The sequence below is a fragment of the Lactuca saligna genome, chromosome 9 (genome assembly GCF_052625555.1).
Source record: "Lactuca saligna cultivar CGN05327 chromosome 9, ASM5262555v1, whole genome shotgun sequence".
Lineage (NCBI taxonomy): Eukaryota > Viridiplantae > Streptophyta > Magnoliopsida > Asterales > Asteraceae > Lactuca > Lactuca saligna.
Genome location: NC_136425.1, coordinates 185,881,354 through 185,896,015, shown reverse-complemented (window position 1 = coordinate 185,896,015; position 14,662 = coordinate 185,881,354). Strand labels below are relative to the sequence as shown.

Below are 14,662 nucleotides of genomic sequence, written 5' to 3'. Positions count from 1 at the left end.
TATAATATTGCTATATTATATGTTCGTTTATGTTCATATATGTTCAATTGTGTTTTTTTTTTTTTTTTTTTTTTTTATCTTTCTTCATTTATGTTTGTTTAGCATGTTCACGAACATAAACGAACGAACATGAACAAGGTAATTTGATAAACGAACGAACATGAACAAGAATATCTCGTTCGTTTATCCGTTCGTGTTCGTTTGTTGTTCGGCTAACTTAAACGAACGAACATGAACAAGACCTTGTTCGTGTTCGTTTGGTTCGTTTACAGCCCTAACCATATGTATTTAACCAAATTGTTTTCAACATTATTCTTTTCTTTTTCTTCAGATTAATCATCAAATTCATTATTATTTGATGGTCAAATTCATTATTATTTGATGAGTATGTATATTTGTAATTGTTTATGTTTGTATTATATACGGTTATTATTCATATTATTTTATTATTGAATTAATATTAAAGTAAATACTTTATTAAAAAAAATATAAAGAAGTTATTGATGTGTTTGGACCATATTTGAAAGAAAATTGGTATTGCACTGATGTAAAGGTAATTGTAAAATGTGATGTAACAAATTTGAAAAACTAATCGTATTGCACCATGTTTAACATCTATGAATCATGATTTAATAATTTGTTTTGGATGCATTATTCAGTAAAAAAAAAAAAAAAAAAAACATTGTTGCATGAATTAATAGAGGAAAAAAACATTTAACTGAAACTGTTGCATAAACAAACATTTAAAATAAAATTGCTGCATAAAGTAGTAATTAAGTGAATTGTTACATAAACAAGCGTTTAATTGATATAAATATACGTGATTTATCAATTACAAAATGTAGTAAGATGTTTATTAGAAAAAATATGAAGAAAAAAAGTTATATACAAATTGATCATATAATTTTAACAGGAATGAAATATTATATTTGTAGTTTTATATTAAAATATCTGGAATCCAACCACATCTACTAATGATGTTAAAATAACCTTTTGCTTCAATCATATGATCACATGGGTTCAAACTATTTGAGGTTAAAATATGATGGAACAAGTTATCAAGATCTTTGCATGTTTGCCACACATTGGAACCATACCTATCAATCATTTTCCCCAAATCCAGACCAACAATGCTACAATAGCTTATACCCTTCGAAGAAAAACTTGTAAATTACTCTTCATTTACCCCTCATTTCTAATGCCCTTTCTGGTTGTTCAAGGGATACCTTATCACTTCATTATCCTATATGCCCATGAGTGTACAAACCAAGACCATAAACAAAACCATCCCATTCCAACATATGAGCATTATGTTTGCATTTGTTGTTACACTGGAGTAGATAAATTTTCTAGGGTTATTTCTAAAAACACGGATAAGAAAAACATTTACACCTTTCGCAAAAAAACTATCAATAGCAAGTCGAGTCTCTCTCCCATCTTGTTCCACCTTTTCGTGTATGACGAATAATTCCAATTTTTGTCTCAATGACATTAGTCTTAGTCAAACACATGACAAACATAGTACAAACAGATGCTTTTAAAAAAAATTGGTAAATTGCACAATCTAAACAGCCCATGTAAACCTACTGCAAATCTAACGTGGAGGTCAACGTTGAACACTAACAATATTTCAGGCATCAGGGCTTGAATCCTAGACAGCCTGTCTGGAATTTAGCACCGCAATCGTTAGGCTCCCATCGTAGGGGCAAAAATAAAAAAAAATCTTTAAAAACGGATGCATTTTATGCAACTACAAATACATAACAACTCAATAATCAATCTGACTTTCTCAATTAAGTCTTTGTTACATGCGTTCATTGTTGATACCAAAAGGTCAAAACCCAAAAGTACAAAATCTGTGTAGTTTTCTTTGGTGCTTAAAACCCTATCGCGAATGAAGGGGGTTATCGGAAATGAAAGACGTCTTCTACTTACATGGAAGTACTCAAGAATCAGTACAACCCCAAAAACTTCCACCATGCACCGCCAACAACCGTCCAAATCACCGCATTGATACAAGCCATAATGAATCCAATTCTAAATACATCAGGGAGGTCCACATATCCCGCTGTTGACAAAACAGAACAAAACAAACAAAGTTAGTCCCAATAACCTAAATGCAAGAAATAGCAATGCACTTTCACTTCTTTCTATTACAACATTCTACTTTCGAAATTTTTTTTTTTCTTATTAAGGCCAATATCGTACTTAAAAAGAAATGAAAGTAAAACGTTTCCACAAATTGGTTATCATCATGCTAGATGTAAATCAGGTATATAAAAGGTGGCTGACATATGGGCCCCACTACCCAACCAACCAGACATTGAGACATTGAAACTGAAACTCCCACACTTCAATGATTGCTCAAGTTTTCTTTTAAAATATTTTATTTGACCTAAAAAAAAAGTCAAACGACATCCACAAAGAAAACAATTTAAGAGAAAGAAAGTGAACAAACCTCCAAAGTAAACCGCGGCTTGACCACTGCTATAATGAGTTTGAGCACCGAACAAATTTGTATTGTAAGCCAAAGCAAGTGCCGCCAACACACCGGGGACTCCGGCCGCCAAATGCATAGCAAGAAAAGCGGAGTACAAGGCACCCACATGACCCGTTTGACTCGCAAACATGTAGTGGATTAAAAAGTAAGCTCCTTGAAGAACACCAAATGCTGCGGGCCAACTTAAAGAGAAAGATTGAAGGAACTTAGCTACACAACTAGACATCCATGTCACTATTCCAAGATTTGTTAATTGACCCGCCATGCCCACAAGAACTGCAAACCAAGTCAAAGTGTCCCACGCCGATTTCTCACTTAAGCAGTCGTCCCATTCGAGTACTCCTAATAATAACAATACCGATAATCCCAACATTGCGGTAACTACACTTGGTATTCCAATTTTGTCCCTACAAAACAAAACCATGTTACATATATTTGTATTTGCTTATATCATTTTGTGGGTCCCGTGGTGTTTTCCACAAGGGTATATGCTATTATATCTAATTCTTTTAGGGTACGTAACGTAGTAGAGTCGCAACAATTTTAGTTTTGATTTTTGAGCTAAATGCAAGAAATAGCAATGTTCTTTTGTTTATATTTTTATAGAAGCATCATACTTTTATTTCTTTCTATTACAACATTGTTGTTATGATTTTTTATGCATTGTACGTAGGAAATCTACCAAATTATAGCATTCTACTTCCAATTTCTTTTTCTTGTTGGATCATTATACATTGAAAGTTTTATCCAATTACAGAATCGGAAATTTCTTTGTAATTGGATTTCATTGCTATAATTAAGGTGGATTTTTCAAAGTACAAATGTTGTAATAGACAAAAAATGAATGTATGATGCTATAATAAACAAACCATGATTAAGTAAGTTGCGATTTCTCACATTTTTAACCCTTATTCTTTTACATTACAATCTTTTCAACCATATTCACTTTTTTTTAGCAAAAGGGGACCATTTCTTCTCACATATATTATATATAACCATGACCCACATAATGAAAAATATTAAAAGACTAGAATAAAAAATTACATACCCAAGTACCCATAGAGACACTGCAAGAATCATGGTGCCAATCATGACCCATTCATTAGTTGTGACAGGACCCATGGCTTCAAGCCTTTTTGCAGCCATGGCAGGGGCCTCTGGTGTATCTTTTGTTTCCGGAGGGTAGATTTTGTACAAAATGTATGGAGTAAGTAAAAGTGAAACAAAAGCAGGCAAACTTGCAGCCTTGAACCATGAAACCCATGGACTTGCAATCACTAATCCAAGCTCCTCAGCCAATTTTAGACACAAAAGATTTTGTGCTGCAGCAGTTAGAAAAAGAGCACTAGAATTTCCCGCACTCTGTTAAATAAAAATTTAAATTATATCAACAAATTCATCAGAATAACAAACATTTTGTCCTTCTAGTTGATATCATAACCTATATATATAGGTGTTTCTTTTTGACTTTAATACAGAAAGTCAAGGAAATGAGGCTTTCCTCATTAAACCCTAGTTTTGTGCTCATTTATTTTGGGTTAAATGCAAGAAACATTAATGTATGTTTGTATATTTGTGTGTTATAGACTATTAGACTCTAGCATCATACTTTTGTTTCTTTCTATAACAACATTTTTTTTTCTTGTTAGGCGTTGTAGTTTGGAAAATCTACCCAAATATAGCATTGTAATTTTGATTTTTTTTCTTATTGTAATAGTGAAAGTTGCTTTGTATTAAGATGAGATTGCTACAATTGGGTATATTTTTCAAGGTACAATGTTGTAATCGGAAGAAATAAGTAATTCTAGGAATGATATCTTTATATGATTCTAAAAGCAAAGTACAAGTCCAAGGCAATAAAATATGAAAAATCAAAAAATTTCATATTTTGCATATTAAACAAGACCTCTACTTAAAGTTGACCATACTAGTAATCAATTAACTTAATAAATTTAAACTTGCCCTCTAGCTCCATAAGAGGCCATACTTAATGCACATAAAGATCTAATTTAATGACAACTTGTAAAAAATTCCATTTGTCTAGAAGACTCCATTTATCCTCATGACATTGAATATGGACCCATGAAATTAAATAATAAGCATAATTAACAAATGGGGTTAATCACTGGGTGCAAAGATCATTAGTTTTCTGCATCAACTCTTCAATTTTAAAATTCAAATTGTGTAATCTTACTGCAAATCTCATGGCCATTAGTGACTAGATGAATCAAATTATTGTATTTTAATCATGTTTCGTTATGACAAATTTATGAAGCTGAGCTAACCTGGAATTGAGATTGAATAAGATATGAGCCGAGTTTCCTTGAAGATGGATCGTTGGGTTTACTCCCAGCTGACAGTGATAAGGACTTAATAATGGGTAAGAACACACCGCCGGCCCTGGCGGTGGTACTGGGCATCGCCGGAGCAATCAAAGCCTCGCTCAAAGTTAATCCATAAGACAAACCCAGTGTGCTTTTCCCTAACCATTTCACGAAATAGGTCGCAATTCGATCCCCTAATCCGGTCTTAACAAACCCACGAGCAAAGAAGAAGGAAATCACAATCAGCCAAATGACTTCGTTGGTGAAGGCGCTAAACGCCGTGGTGAATGTAAGGGTTTTGGTAATAATGGTGGTGGTCAGACCTAAAAGAGCCCACGCGCCGACGGGTAATGGAGAGAGAACAAGTCCGGCAATGGTTGAGACGAAAATCGAGAGGAGTTGCCATGCTTGTGCAGTGACTTCAACTGGTTTTGGGACAACGAAACGCACTAGTAGACCGATCGCGATTGAGAGTGCTAAGGGTATGATTTTTGCGCCTTGTAATTGGGTTTTCTTTGGTTCGGCGATTGAGCTCACACTAGTTGATGCTGCTGAGATGGGTTTGAGGGGTTTTGGAAGGGAAGTGAAGAGGGAGGGTTTGGAGGTGGTGGTGAAGAAGAGGCGGCCAGCGTTGGTGGCGACGGGTGGTGGTGATCGGAGGAGGGGATGGAAACTGGTTTTTTTAGTGGGGAAAACATGGGGTCGAGATTTAGTGAGAATACGAGATCGAAGATGAATGGAAGGTGGTGAGAAGGCAGTAGAGAAAAGGGCTGAAGCCTCCATTGCCAATGCGGAGAAGAAGCTCTGAGATTCACAGAAATGGAGATGGCTGGGCGGAAAGCACGAAGATGAGTCCGCCACAGAATTTGTTTTGTGCCCAGGAATATGAATCTGTTTGCGGCTAAAACTATGCACTTTTTATTATTTTCTAATCTGCCAAAAAAATTGTATTTTAGTTAAACTTTAGAGATTATATTACAGAAATGGTCCCTCATGTATATACAAATTGCAAGTTCAGGTCAACTGTTTTCCCCCACGACTCGTTGAGTCTTGCTCGTGGGTTGTTGGTCTTTGTTGGGCTCCTTGTTGGTGGGCTGCCAAAATCCTTGGCCCGAAGTCCGATTCATTTTTTGATGGTTTCCGTCTTCGTATGATATGTTCTACGTATTTTCATAGCCCAAAACACGGAAATCGCAGCCCAATATGGCCCATTTTCTTGGCTATTGTAATTTTTTTTTCTTGTAAAAAAGTTCAAAAATTAGGCTAGATTTTGTTTTTACTAATATCCAATTATATAAATACTATTATGTAAGTTAATAAGAAGCATGAACCAAAATCAATCACAGTAATTTGTTTCCTATAAAAAAATTGGTGTATATTTAAAAAAAAAAACTAAAAATAAAATAATGTATTTTTAAATTAAAAAAGGTAGTGCTTAACATTTTCTTTTCACTAAATATAATATCACGTTCATTTCCCCGGCCAGTCTCTCCAACTCGTGAGTCGTGATAAGAGGTTATTAGTTTCTCATCTTTTTTATTTTCAATTTGTTTGAGAGAATTAAGAAATTTTACTGAGTTTAAAAATATATATATATAATTTTTTTAATTTAATATAAAATCATATATTTATTTCTTTTTACACAGCGCACAAGTATTTGCGCAGCTATAATACATATTTTGATAGTAAGATCGGTTATTCGAAGTAGAGATGGCGTATTTTATTTATTTATTTGTTTATTTTAATTTTGACAATAAACTTTAAGGGATGGGGTGGATGGGCAAGCACATGAGATGATGGCAATCAAAAATAATATAAAATCAATTTCAACATCTCCTTGAGACCTTCACATTCAATTAAACATATATCGAAGACCTCGATGCACATACTTATGAACTAAGTTATATGAATTTGGACAGAGTAAATGAAGTATAGCAAACAAGGAGAAAATCAATCAAATTTTAATGAATCCAACTTTTAATATGTGGAAATTAGAGATCCCAATAGTAGTCTAGAAAAGGTATTCATACTTCGAATGTTATGATAAAGTTCAAAATCCAAAAACTTTTATTTAGAACATCTTTACGAGTTCTTATAAAAGTTAAAAACAATTATATATTAATATATATTTATAGGGTAAACAACACAAAAGTCATTACATTTTGAAATTCTAATTTGATATTTTTTTGTCTAAAACTTGATAATGTTTTTCAATTTATTATAATTCTAACAATTTAACAGGTCAACATGGTTGTCTGCTGATATGATATGATGATGTACCCGTTCGCTGACTTGTTAAAATTGATTTATTTTACAAAATACATTAAGTTTTCACCTTTTCAATTTTGACATTAAGTTTTTAATTTTTTTTTCAATTTTGAAACTCCATTTTTTGTTCCAAATTGAAATCATTTTTCCAATTTGGTTCAATGTTGATCATTTTTCATTTGAAACAGTATAAATATATATATATATATATATATATTTACATTTGAAACTGTATAAATATATTTTTTTCATTTAAAAACCATATTTTTGTATAAATACAACGTTTTGCTTACCTTCAAACCACAATGTTATGTATATATTAATCTCGGAAACACAAGAGTTCGGATGTCGTTTTATTACCAAGGTGGGACCGTTCGTTGTATATATAGTCGTAATTTTTGGTTAATGCCGAAATATTTCGTCTTCACTTAACATTATTATGCAAAAATCTTGTCTCAAAGAACATCAAACAAAATAAAGTATTTTATGTTTCTGAATTTTAGATTTTACATTAAGATTATTCCAAATATGGATTTATGTTACTCCATCATTATGTTAGGTGCCACATAACCAAATACATGAAAAATACATTTATAATATAATTAATACATATTTATACATAACATTATGATTTGAATGTAAAAAAAACCTTTAATTATAAAAAAAATATGCTTTTTAAATGAAAAAAATTATATTTATACAGTTTCAAATATAAAAGATTCCGTTTGAAACCGTGTGTGTGTGTGTGTGTGTGTGTGTGTGTGTGTGTATATATATATATATATATATATATATATATTACATTTGAAACCGTATAAAGTGGAAAATGGTTTGAACTCGTTTCTAATAGAAAAAGGTTTGAAAAAAATGTATTTATACGAATTCAAATGTAAAAAAAAAAAATTATATGATTTCAAATGGAAATGCTTAACATTGAACAAAATTGAAAAAATATATGATGTTCTGTAACGCCCCGATTCTCGAATACCAAGTTATGGTTATGAATTCTCATGAATTCAAGATATACTCGACGAGTTGGTTGTCTGACGCGTCAAGTAGCAACAGGTTTGGGCAACGTGTTTAAGTGACCAACTTGCCAAGTCGGAAGAGTGACTCGACGAGTTGGAGTTGGAGGGTGAAACCCCAATTTCCGGGGTTTGGCACCCTATTTAAGGGATCATTAGCCTCCTTTAGTTCCTTTGTAGCCTCTTGAGAGTCCAGAAACCCTAATTCGTGTGTGTGCTCCATATTAGTGTAAATTTCAAGCTTAGAAAGAAGACCTTGATGCAAGAAGCTTGAAGATCAACAAGTTGGAAGCAAGAATGTTTGTGGGTATGAAGTCTATCTCAGCTAGCTTCATTTGAGGTATCAATTCATGATCTTGGTCTCATTCCTTTCTAGACCTCTTTGGATGAAGTTAGGGCTTCTTGGCTTGATTATGAAGCTATTCTTGGGTATGAGCTTAGATCTGAAGTTGTAACTTCAGATCTGAACTCTCTTTGATTTATAAGTCCATAAAGCTATCAGCTTTGGCAAGCATGAACCCCTCCTTAAGTGTAAAACCCCATTTCAAGCTTGGTTTTTGCATTTTGAGTCATTAGAGCCTTGCATGCACGTAAAGTTTGCAACTTTACGTGATAAGCATGCCTTGGGAGCTTGGATTTGCAGTATGGAGCCTTGGCATGGCTTAAAAAGCATCTGCATGGATGAAGGACTGAAGGGACTCGACGAGTCGCATGGTAGACTCGACGAGTCATATGAAGATGATCATGAACTCGACGAGTTGGATGAACAACTCGACAAATCTGATGAAGATTGCCTTGGACTCGGCGAGTAGCATGGTGACTCGACGAGTTGGAAGTTATGCAAGGAACTTGACGAGTAGTTGAGGGTACTCGACGAGTTGAGGTCAACATGGACTGTTGACCTTGACAGTTGACTTTGACCTCGAACCAAGGGTTGACTAGTTTGACTTTTGAGAGTAATTGGTAAGCGGATATTTATGAATTGGATCATTGATGGTTATAAGTGTTGGAGTTTGCGGCGGTGTTTTGAGAGTGTGATTTCGTGGTTCCATCCGACATTGGAAGGTGAGTTATCCTCACTATACTCAAGGGTCTAAGGCACCAAGGCTAACCCTTTGATTTGTTATTTGAGATAGTTACTATTATGATATGTTAGCTCGTCATCCTGGTAGATAAGATGGTGATATGCTAGTATGATCAGTTAGATCGGTATCCTAGTAGATCGGATGTGGTTATGCTTAGCCACCTATAATTGGTCTGACTGTGTACATGCTAGTTGTTATGCCAGTTAGGTAGATCTGTAGGACTACCTGTAGTATGATGTGGTTATTTGTATGCGTATTAGTTGTGTTATATGTCGACATATTATGTGGGATGAGTTGAGTTGAAACTGCTCCGTGCGGTAACCAACAAACCCGGGAGCATTCCAGATACGAGATAAGGGAGACTCGTACTGTGGGCTCGGGAGCATTCCTGATACGAGCTGAGGGAGACTCATACTGCGGTTGACTGGACCCATAGTATGTTGTTCATTGATGTATGTGTATGGTTGTGTGTATGGGTATTTTGGGGGTAACTCACTAAGCTTTCGGGCTTACAGTTTCAGTTTATTGTTTTAGGTTCAGCGGATGGCCGAGGGTAGGCGAAGGTGTGACCGTACACTTCCTCGATTGACGATTATGATTTCTAGGAACTCTGATGTATAAACTATTTTGTAAACAAATTGTGATAATTGAATGGTTTCAAATGATTTAAAAAGTTTTAAATTTGCTCGAATTTTATGGTCTGACAAGTTGGTATCAGAGCCTTGGTTTGAGTGAATTGGAGGAACACTCGTGTGAATCCAGTCTCAAATCAAGAAAAGATTTTCAAAATGGTTTTCAAAATAAGTAAAAGAGGATGCGAAGTGTACGATCAGCTGAAGCCTGTAAGTAGACCCCAAAATACCATACGACTATTTGATATTGTGATATGTTAGAACAACATGCTGGTACTAGGCTAGGGATCTTCAGGAATCGCATGATAGAGTTGCCTGATTACATGATGCTTGTTAGCCTAGGGTTCTCTCCTTATATGAGACTGACATCATTACTGTAGTTTCTTGTGTATGCATTACAGTTGTATATAATTAAGATCTTATAGCTTGAGAATGTTTGATCTGGCCTAATGCTCTGTTCTTATTGATTAGGGCTTAGGGTAGGATTGGATATTCGAAAGTCTATAGGGTCCAGCGCAAGGTTGCAAAAAACGCTCGACGTTAGCTAGTCGGTGGACTGGGGTCAAGGGATTAATCGGCTAGGCGGAGATTAATCGGGTACCATTAATTGCTAATTTTTTGAATTTAAAAAAAATAAATATGACTAATATCATATCAAAGTTCGTATATAACACTAATATGATAACAAAATAGGTTAATATGATTAATATAACACTAATCATGCCTCAAATAGTTTCCATTGAGATAAAAAAAATTCAAAATGTTCAAATTTCATCGTTTTATAATGTTTCACTCATTATGTATGCAGGAATTAATCGTTAGGCGCCCTCTAATCGGTCGAGTAGCATCTAGGGATTAATCGGAGATTAATCGGGACCTAGTCGGGATTTTTACAACAGTGGTCCAACGTTATGTATGGCTAGCGCACACTAGTGTTGCAGGGGGTGGTGGAAGTTTCATGGATGGGAGGGTAGTGAGAGGCCGGGAGGCCAGTTATGAGATATTTAGCATTCCTCTAGGAGTGAGATTTATTGCTCACTATGTATATGTATATGGTAGGATGTTGTGGTGATACTTGAGACAAATATGGGTAGGCGTGGAAGGTAGTATGGCCCGTACTACTGAAAGCACAGGACCCATACGCGTATCAAGGAAGTCACAATCCCTAGGGTTGGGTTGGGAGTCGGTTCCCAGTTATGGTAAGGAATATTCAAGACGTATTGAGACCAGATCTAGGTTAGGATCGGGAGCGGGCATCCATTATAGGCCAGCATTTTCAAGGGATCGTGTTAGTGAGATCATTAGGGAGTAGGTGATCAAGATTGTCCGGGGGCAGTTTCCGGAGATGGCAGGTCTATTAAGACCGCCATGGCTGAGTATTTCGGTGAGTGCTATGTAGCCATTTCCGAGACGGATGTCACAGCAACTTAAACAGCTGTAACGATGGCAGGGAGAAGAGCTGGACGAGCTTTCCAGTACCAGAACTTGTTATTGGTACATATTCTGATGAGCAGAGGGTTGCAGTTATCTGGGATCAGGAAGATGATTTGTACTTGTTATATTTACGCGGGTTGAGCGGGGGAGTCTAGCTCATGAGTTCTAGATTTGAGGCTCGGGGGTTTACTCGAGGCCGGATTATGAGTCGCAGGGGCTCCGGAAGGGAATGGTGATTATGTTCAGCTGGGATTTTGCAGCTGGAAGTGGAATGGTGATTATGTTCAGCTGGGATTTTGCAGCTGGAAGTGGAATGGTTAATTGATGGATTGAATTTTTGTTTTGTAGGATGATGTGTGTAAAACCAACTAGTTTTAATCCTACTAACTTAAACACAAAGACAAACACACGAAAGGCAGTGTACCTATCGATTAGCAGTTTAGTTCAGGTAAGTAGGGTATCGAACACAGGGAACGGTAAACAATTAAAATAGATGCTAATATTATCTAAATAAAACAAGTAATAGAAAGAGTTTTCTCTAGTTTTGCAAGACTAGAAACTTAAACAAACTAAATTAACTAATTAACTAAAGCAACAACTATTCACCAAATTTGATAAAGATGTTTCTATTTAGGTTGAACCAATTCACTCCTATGGTTATTTAAGTTAAGGTAGATTAATTGCTATTGGTTACCAATGATAGTAGTTAGGTTCATGTTCATTACTCCTAACCCTTAGACAATTAACTAATTTAAGCGTTGATCAAGTGTTTAAACTAATTAATTCCCCAGATTAATTATTTGGATTAAATAAGATTTGTAATGGTCAATTAAGTTATTAATTCAATTAACCTCTTGTTGATGGTTTCTCAAACAAGCTCACACATTAATCTTCCTATTTTCTTATTAATCTTAGTTTCATACTCATTACTTCCAAGCATATGTTTTAGCATTCACATAGACATATGAGGTTAACAATTAAGTGATGTTCATGCAACCTAATTGCCTTCCAATTAACAGAAAATAGTAGTGATTAATACATAAGGTTCTTTAACAAACTTAATTTAATAAATCACCAATAGACAATTAAACAAAATTCAATAATTAAACCATAAGAGTTCTTTGGTGTTCCCCAAACAGAAACAAAAACGAGTTTAGCTCATAGTTGCAGTAGAAACAAGCATAAAAACAAAGTTTATGAAAGCAAACATGTTTAATTCCTAAGTCTAAGTGGTAGAATTAACCTAATTGCTTGAATTCTTCCAACTCTTGAAGCTTAGGGTTCCTCAGCGCCTTCTGAACCTTTTTGTCGCAGCTAATCCTTCAAAATTCGCCAGGAGTTCTGTCCCATGAGATAAGGATTCGTCTTTTAAAGATATCCCAAAACAGAGGGTACTCGGCGAGTAGCAGAATCAACTCGCCGAGTAGGTCAATACTTATCCGTCTTTAGATTAGCAGTCGTATTTATCTTCTGGCATATCATCGTGTACTCGCCGAGTAGGGTCGATCTACTCGCCGAGTAGGTCCTTCTTTTCACTCTTTAATCTTCACTTGCTTTCCCTTTTCTCCTCTTTGCCTCCAAGCATATCTTTTGGACTGAAAACACAATTCAAAGCATTTTAAGTACCTTTTGTCCACATTATTTTCATAATTAACCAAAAATAACTAAGAATATATGTTAAATAATTAACTAATTATGCACATATCAAAATACCCCACACTTGACTTTTGCTTGCCCCCAAGCAAAACTATATTTTAAACACATTAAAATCACATTAATAACTCCAATCCTTCCCAGCCATTATGCCAAGACCGCAACGCATGCATTTGTGTCTAAAATTCCTAAAAACCCCCCATACTTCAAATACTCACAATCCTCATAAACATTCACCCACTCACCCCGAACTATGCTCATTTCATGCAACCCTCCGAATCCATCCTCAGAAAACCTCTTTACCCTCAAGGTATTTTTAATTGAGCAACCCAAGCATACATAATCTAGAAAATTACAATTTATGATACCACTATGGAGCTCTTTGGAATTCTTCACTTCTTGATAATTTGATCTTGGATATCTTTGAATTCACCACCTTTGTTGTTTGATTTTTTGGTATCTTCAACTCTTTGGATTTCTTGGAATTTTGATCTTCAGATCTTTACTTCATTTGCTCCAAAATTCTTACAATTTTTCTTGTAATTTTCTCTTTTTTTTTTTACATGTATACCTCACTTCTTTTTTTCTTTCACTCAAATCCCTACATGCTTAAGCAGGGGCGCTCAATCTCAACCTTTATTGGCTAATGATAAAAATTTTCCTGGATACATTTCAGGTTTAGGCTGCTAAACATATTGCATCCCTCAGGCTGAGCAAGGTCGTGTTTTTGTCTCATAATTTCACTGAAATAAGGAAGCCACAAATGCACTAGAACGTGTATAGGCTCAACTAAACATTTGGGTTCTCCTGCAATTATTAACACAATTCTAATATGGAATCCTAATTTTTTTTACCAAAATTTTCTAATTTAAGACCTAATCATTTTTAATATTCAACAAATTTAAAAATTAGCCTAAATTAAGATTCTAAGTGTTCTAAGATGTGACTAACCCCCTACCCCACACTTATTTTATGCAATGTCCCCATTGCATATTATGCATGATAAAGAACAATAAAAATAAGGAGAAAATTGGAACAAACTCCCCTGGGATAGTAGTGGTGAGGTTGATATCTATTCTCTTCAGCTCCATCTTCAATTGACTTTAGACATGGGAACAGCTCATCCATGTATTGGGTGTCAAAATCTCGTGTGGTACAGTCTTTATAAAAGCTCCAAACATAAGGGAAAAACTCTTGGAAATGCTCGGAAAATGATCTTCAAAGAATAGAACCAATGCCCATATCAAATGTCATCAAATCTTCAGCTCAAAAGTAAGAAGAATGAGCGACTCGTCGAGTAAGTATGTAGACTCGTCGAGCTGAAGCGTAAATGGCAGAACAATCGTGAATTTTCACATGGACTCGGCGAGTCCATAAGATGCACTCGGCGAGTAGACCGCTGTGTGACAAAAATTTTATTCTGCCCAAGTCCATTTATGATGTATGGGGGTTATATAAACTAATAATTTCCCTCATTTTTCTTTAGGTAATAAACACTATATAACCCTTCTATCAATTGGACTCATAGCTTGACTCAAAACTTCGTTTCCTCTCTCGCCTAGACTCGATTTCTCGCTTCATCAGCCTTGACTCTAGATCCTCACATGCATCCTTACACTCAAACTGAAAAGATCAAAAACAAATACCAAGTAATAATAAATCAAAATAAAAATCCTAAATTATCCCTAAATACTAGAAGTTTAGAAAGAAAAAGAAAAGCAAACTCTAATGACGGGTTGCC

The 14,662-nt window shown here is 35.1% G+C and overlaps 1 protein-coding gene across 1 annotated transcript; it reads right to left on the bottom strand.

Moving 5' to 3' along the window:
* Window positions 1-1,761: 1,761 nt before the first annotated feature.
* On the bottom strand, window positions 1,762-5,732 carry LOC145014767 (dicarboxylate transporter 2.1, chloroplastic-like). Its single transcript, XM_078973211.1, has 4 exons — window positions 4,786-5,732; window positions 3,549-3,862; window positions 2,459-2,907; window positions 1,762-2,068 (listed from the first exon to the last, which is right to left on the bottom strand). The coding sequence occupies exons 1-4, from the start codon at window positions 5,605-5,607 to the stop codon at window positions 1,953-1,955; spliced, it is 1,701 nt and encodes a 566-aa protein (XP_078829337.1). The 5' UTR covers window positions 5,608-5,732; the 3' UTR covers window positions 1,762-1,952.
* Window positions 5,733-14,662: the final 8,930 nt, after the last annotated feature.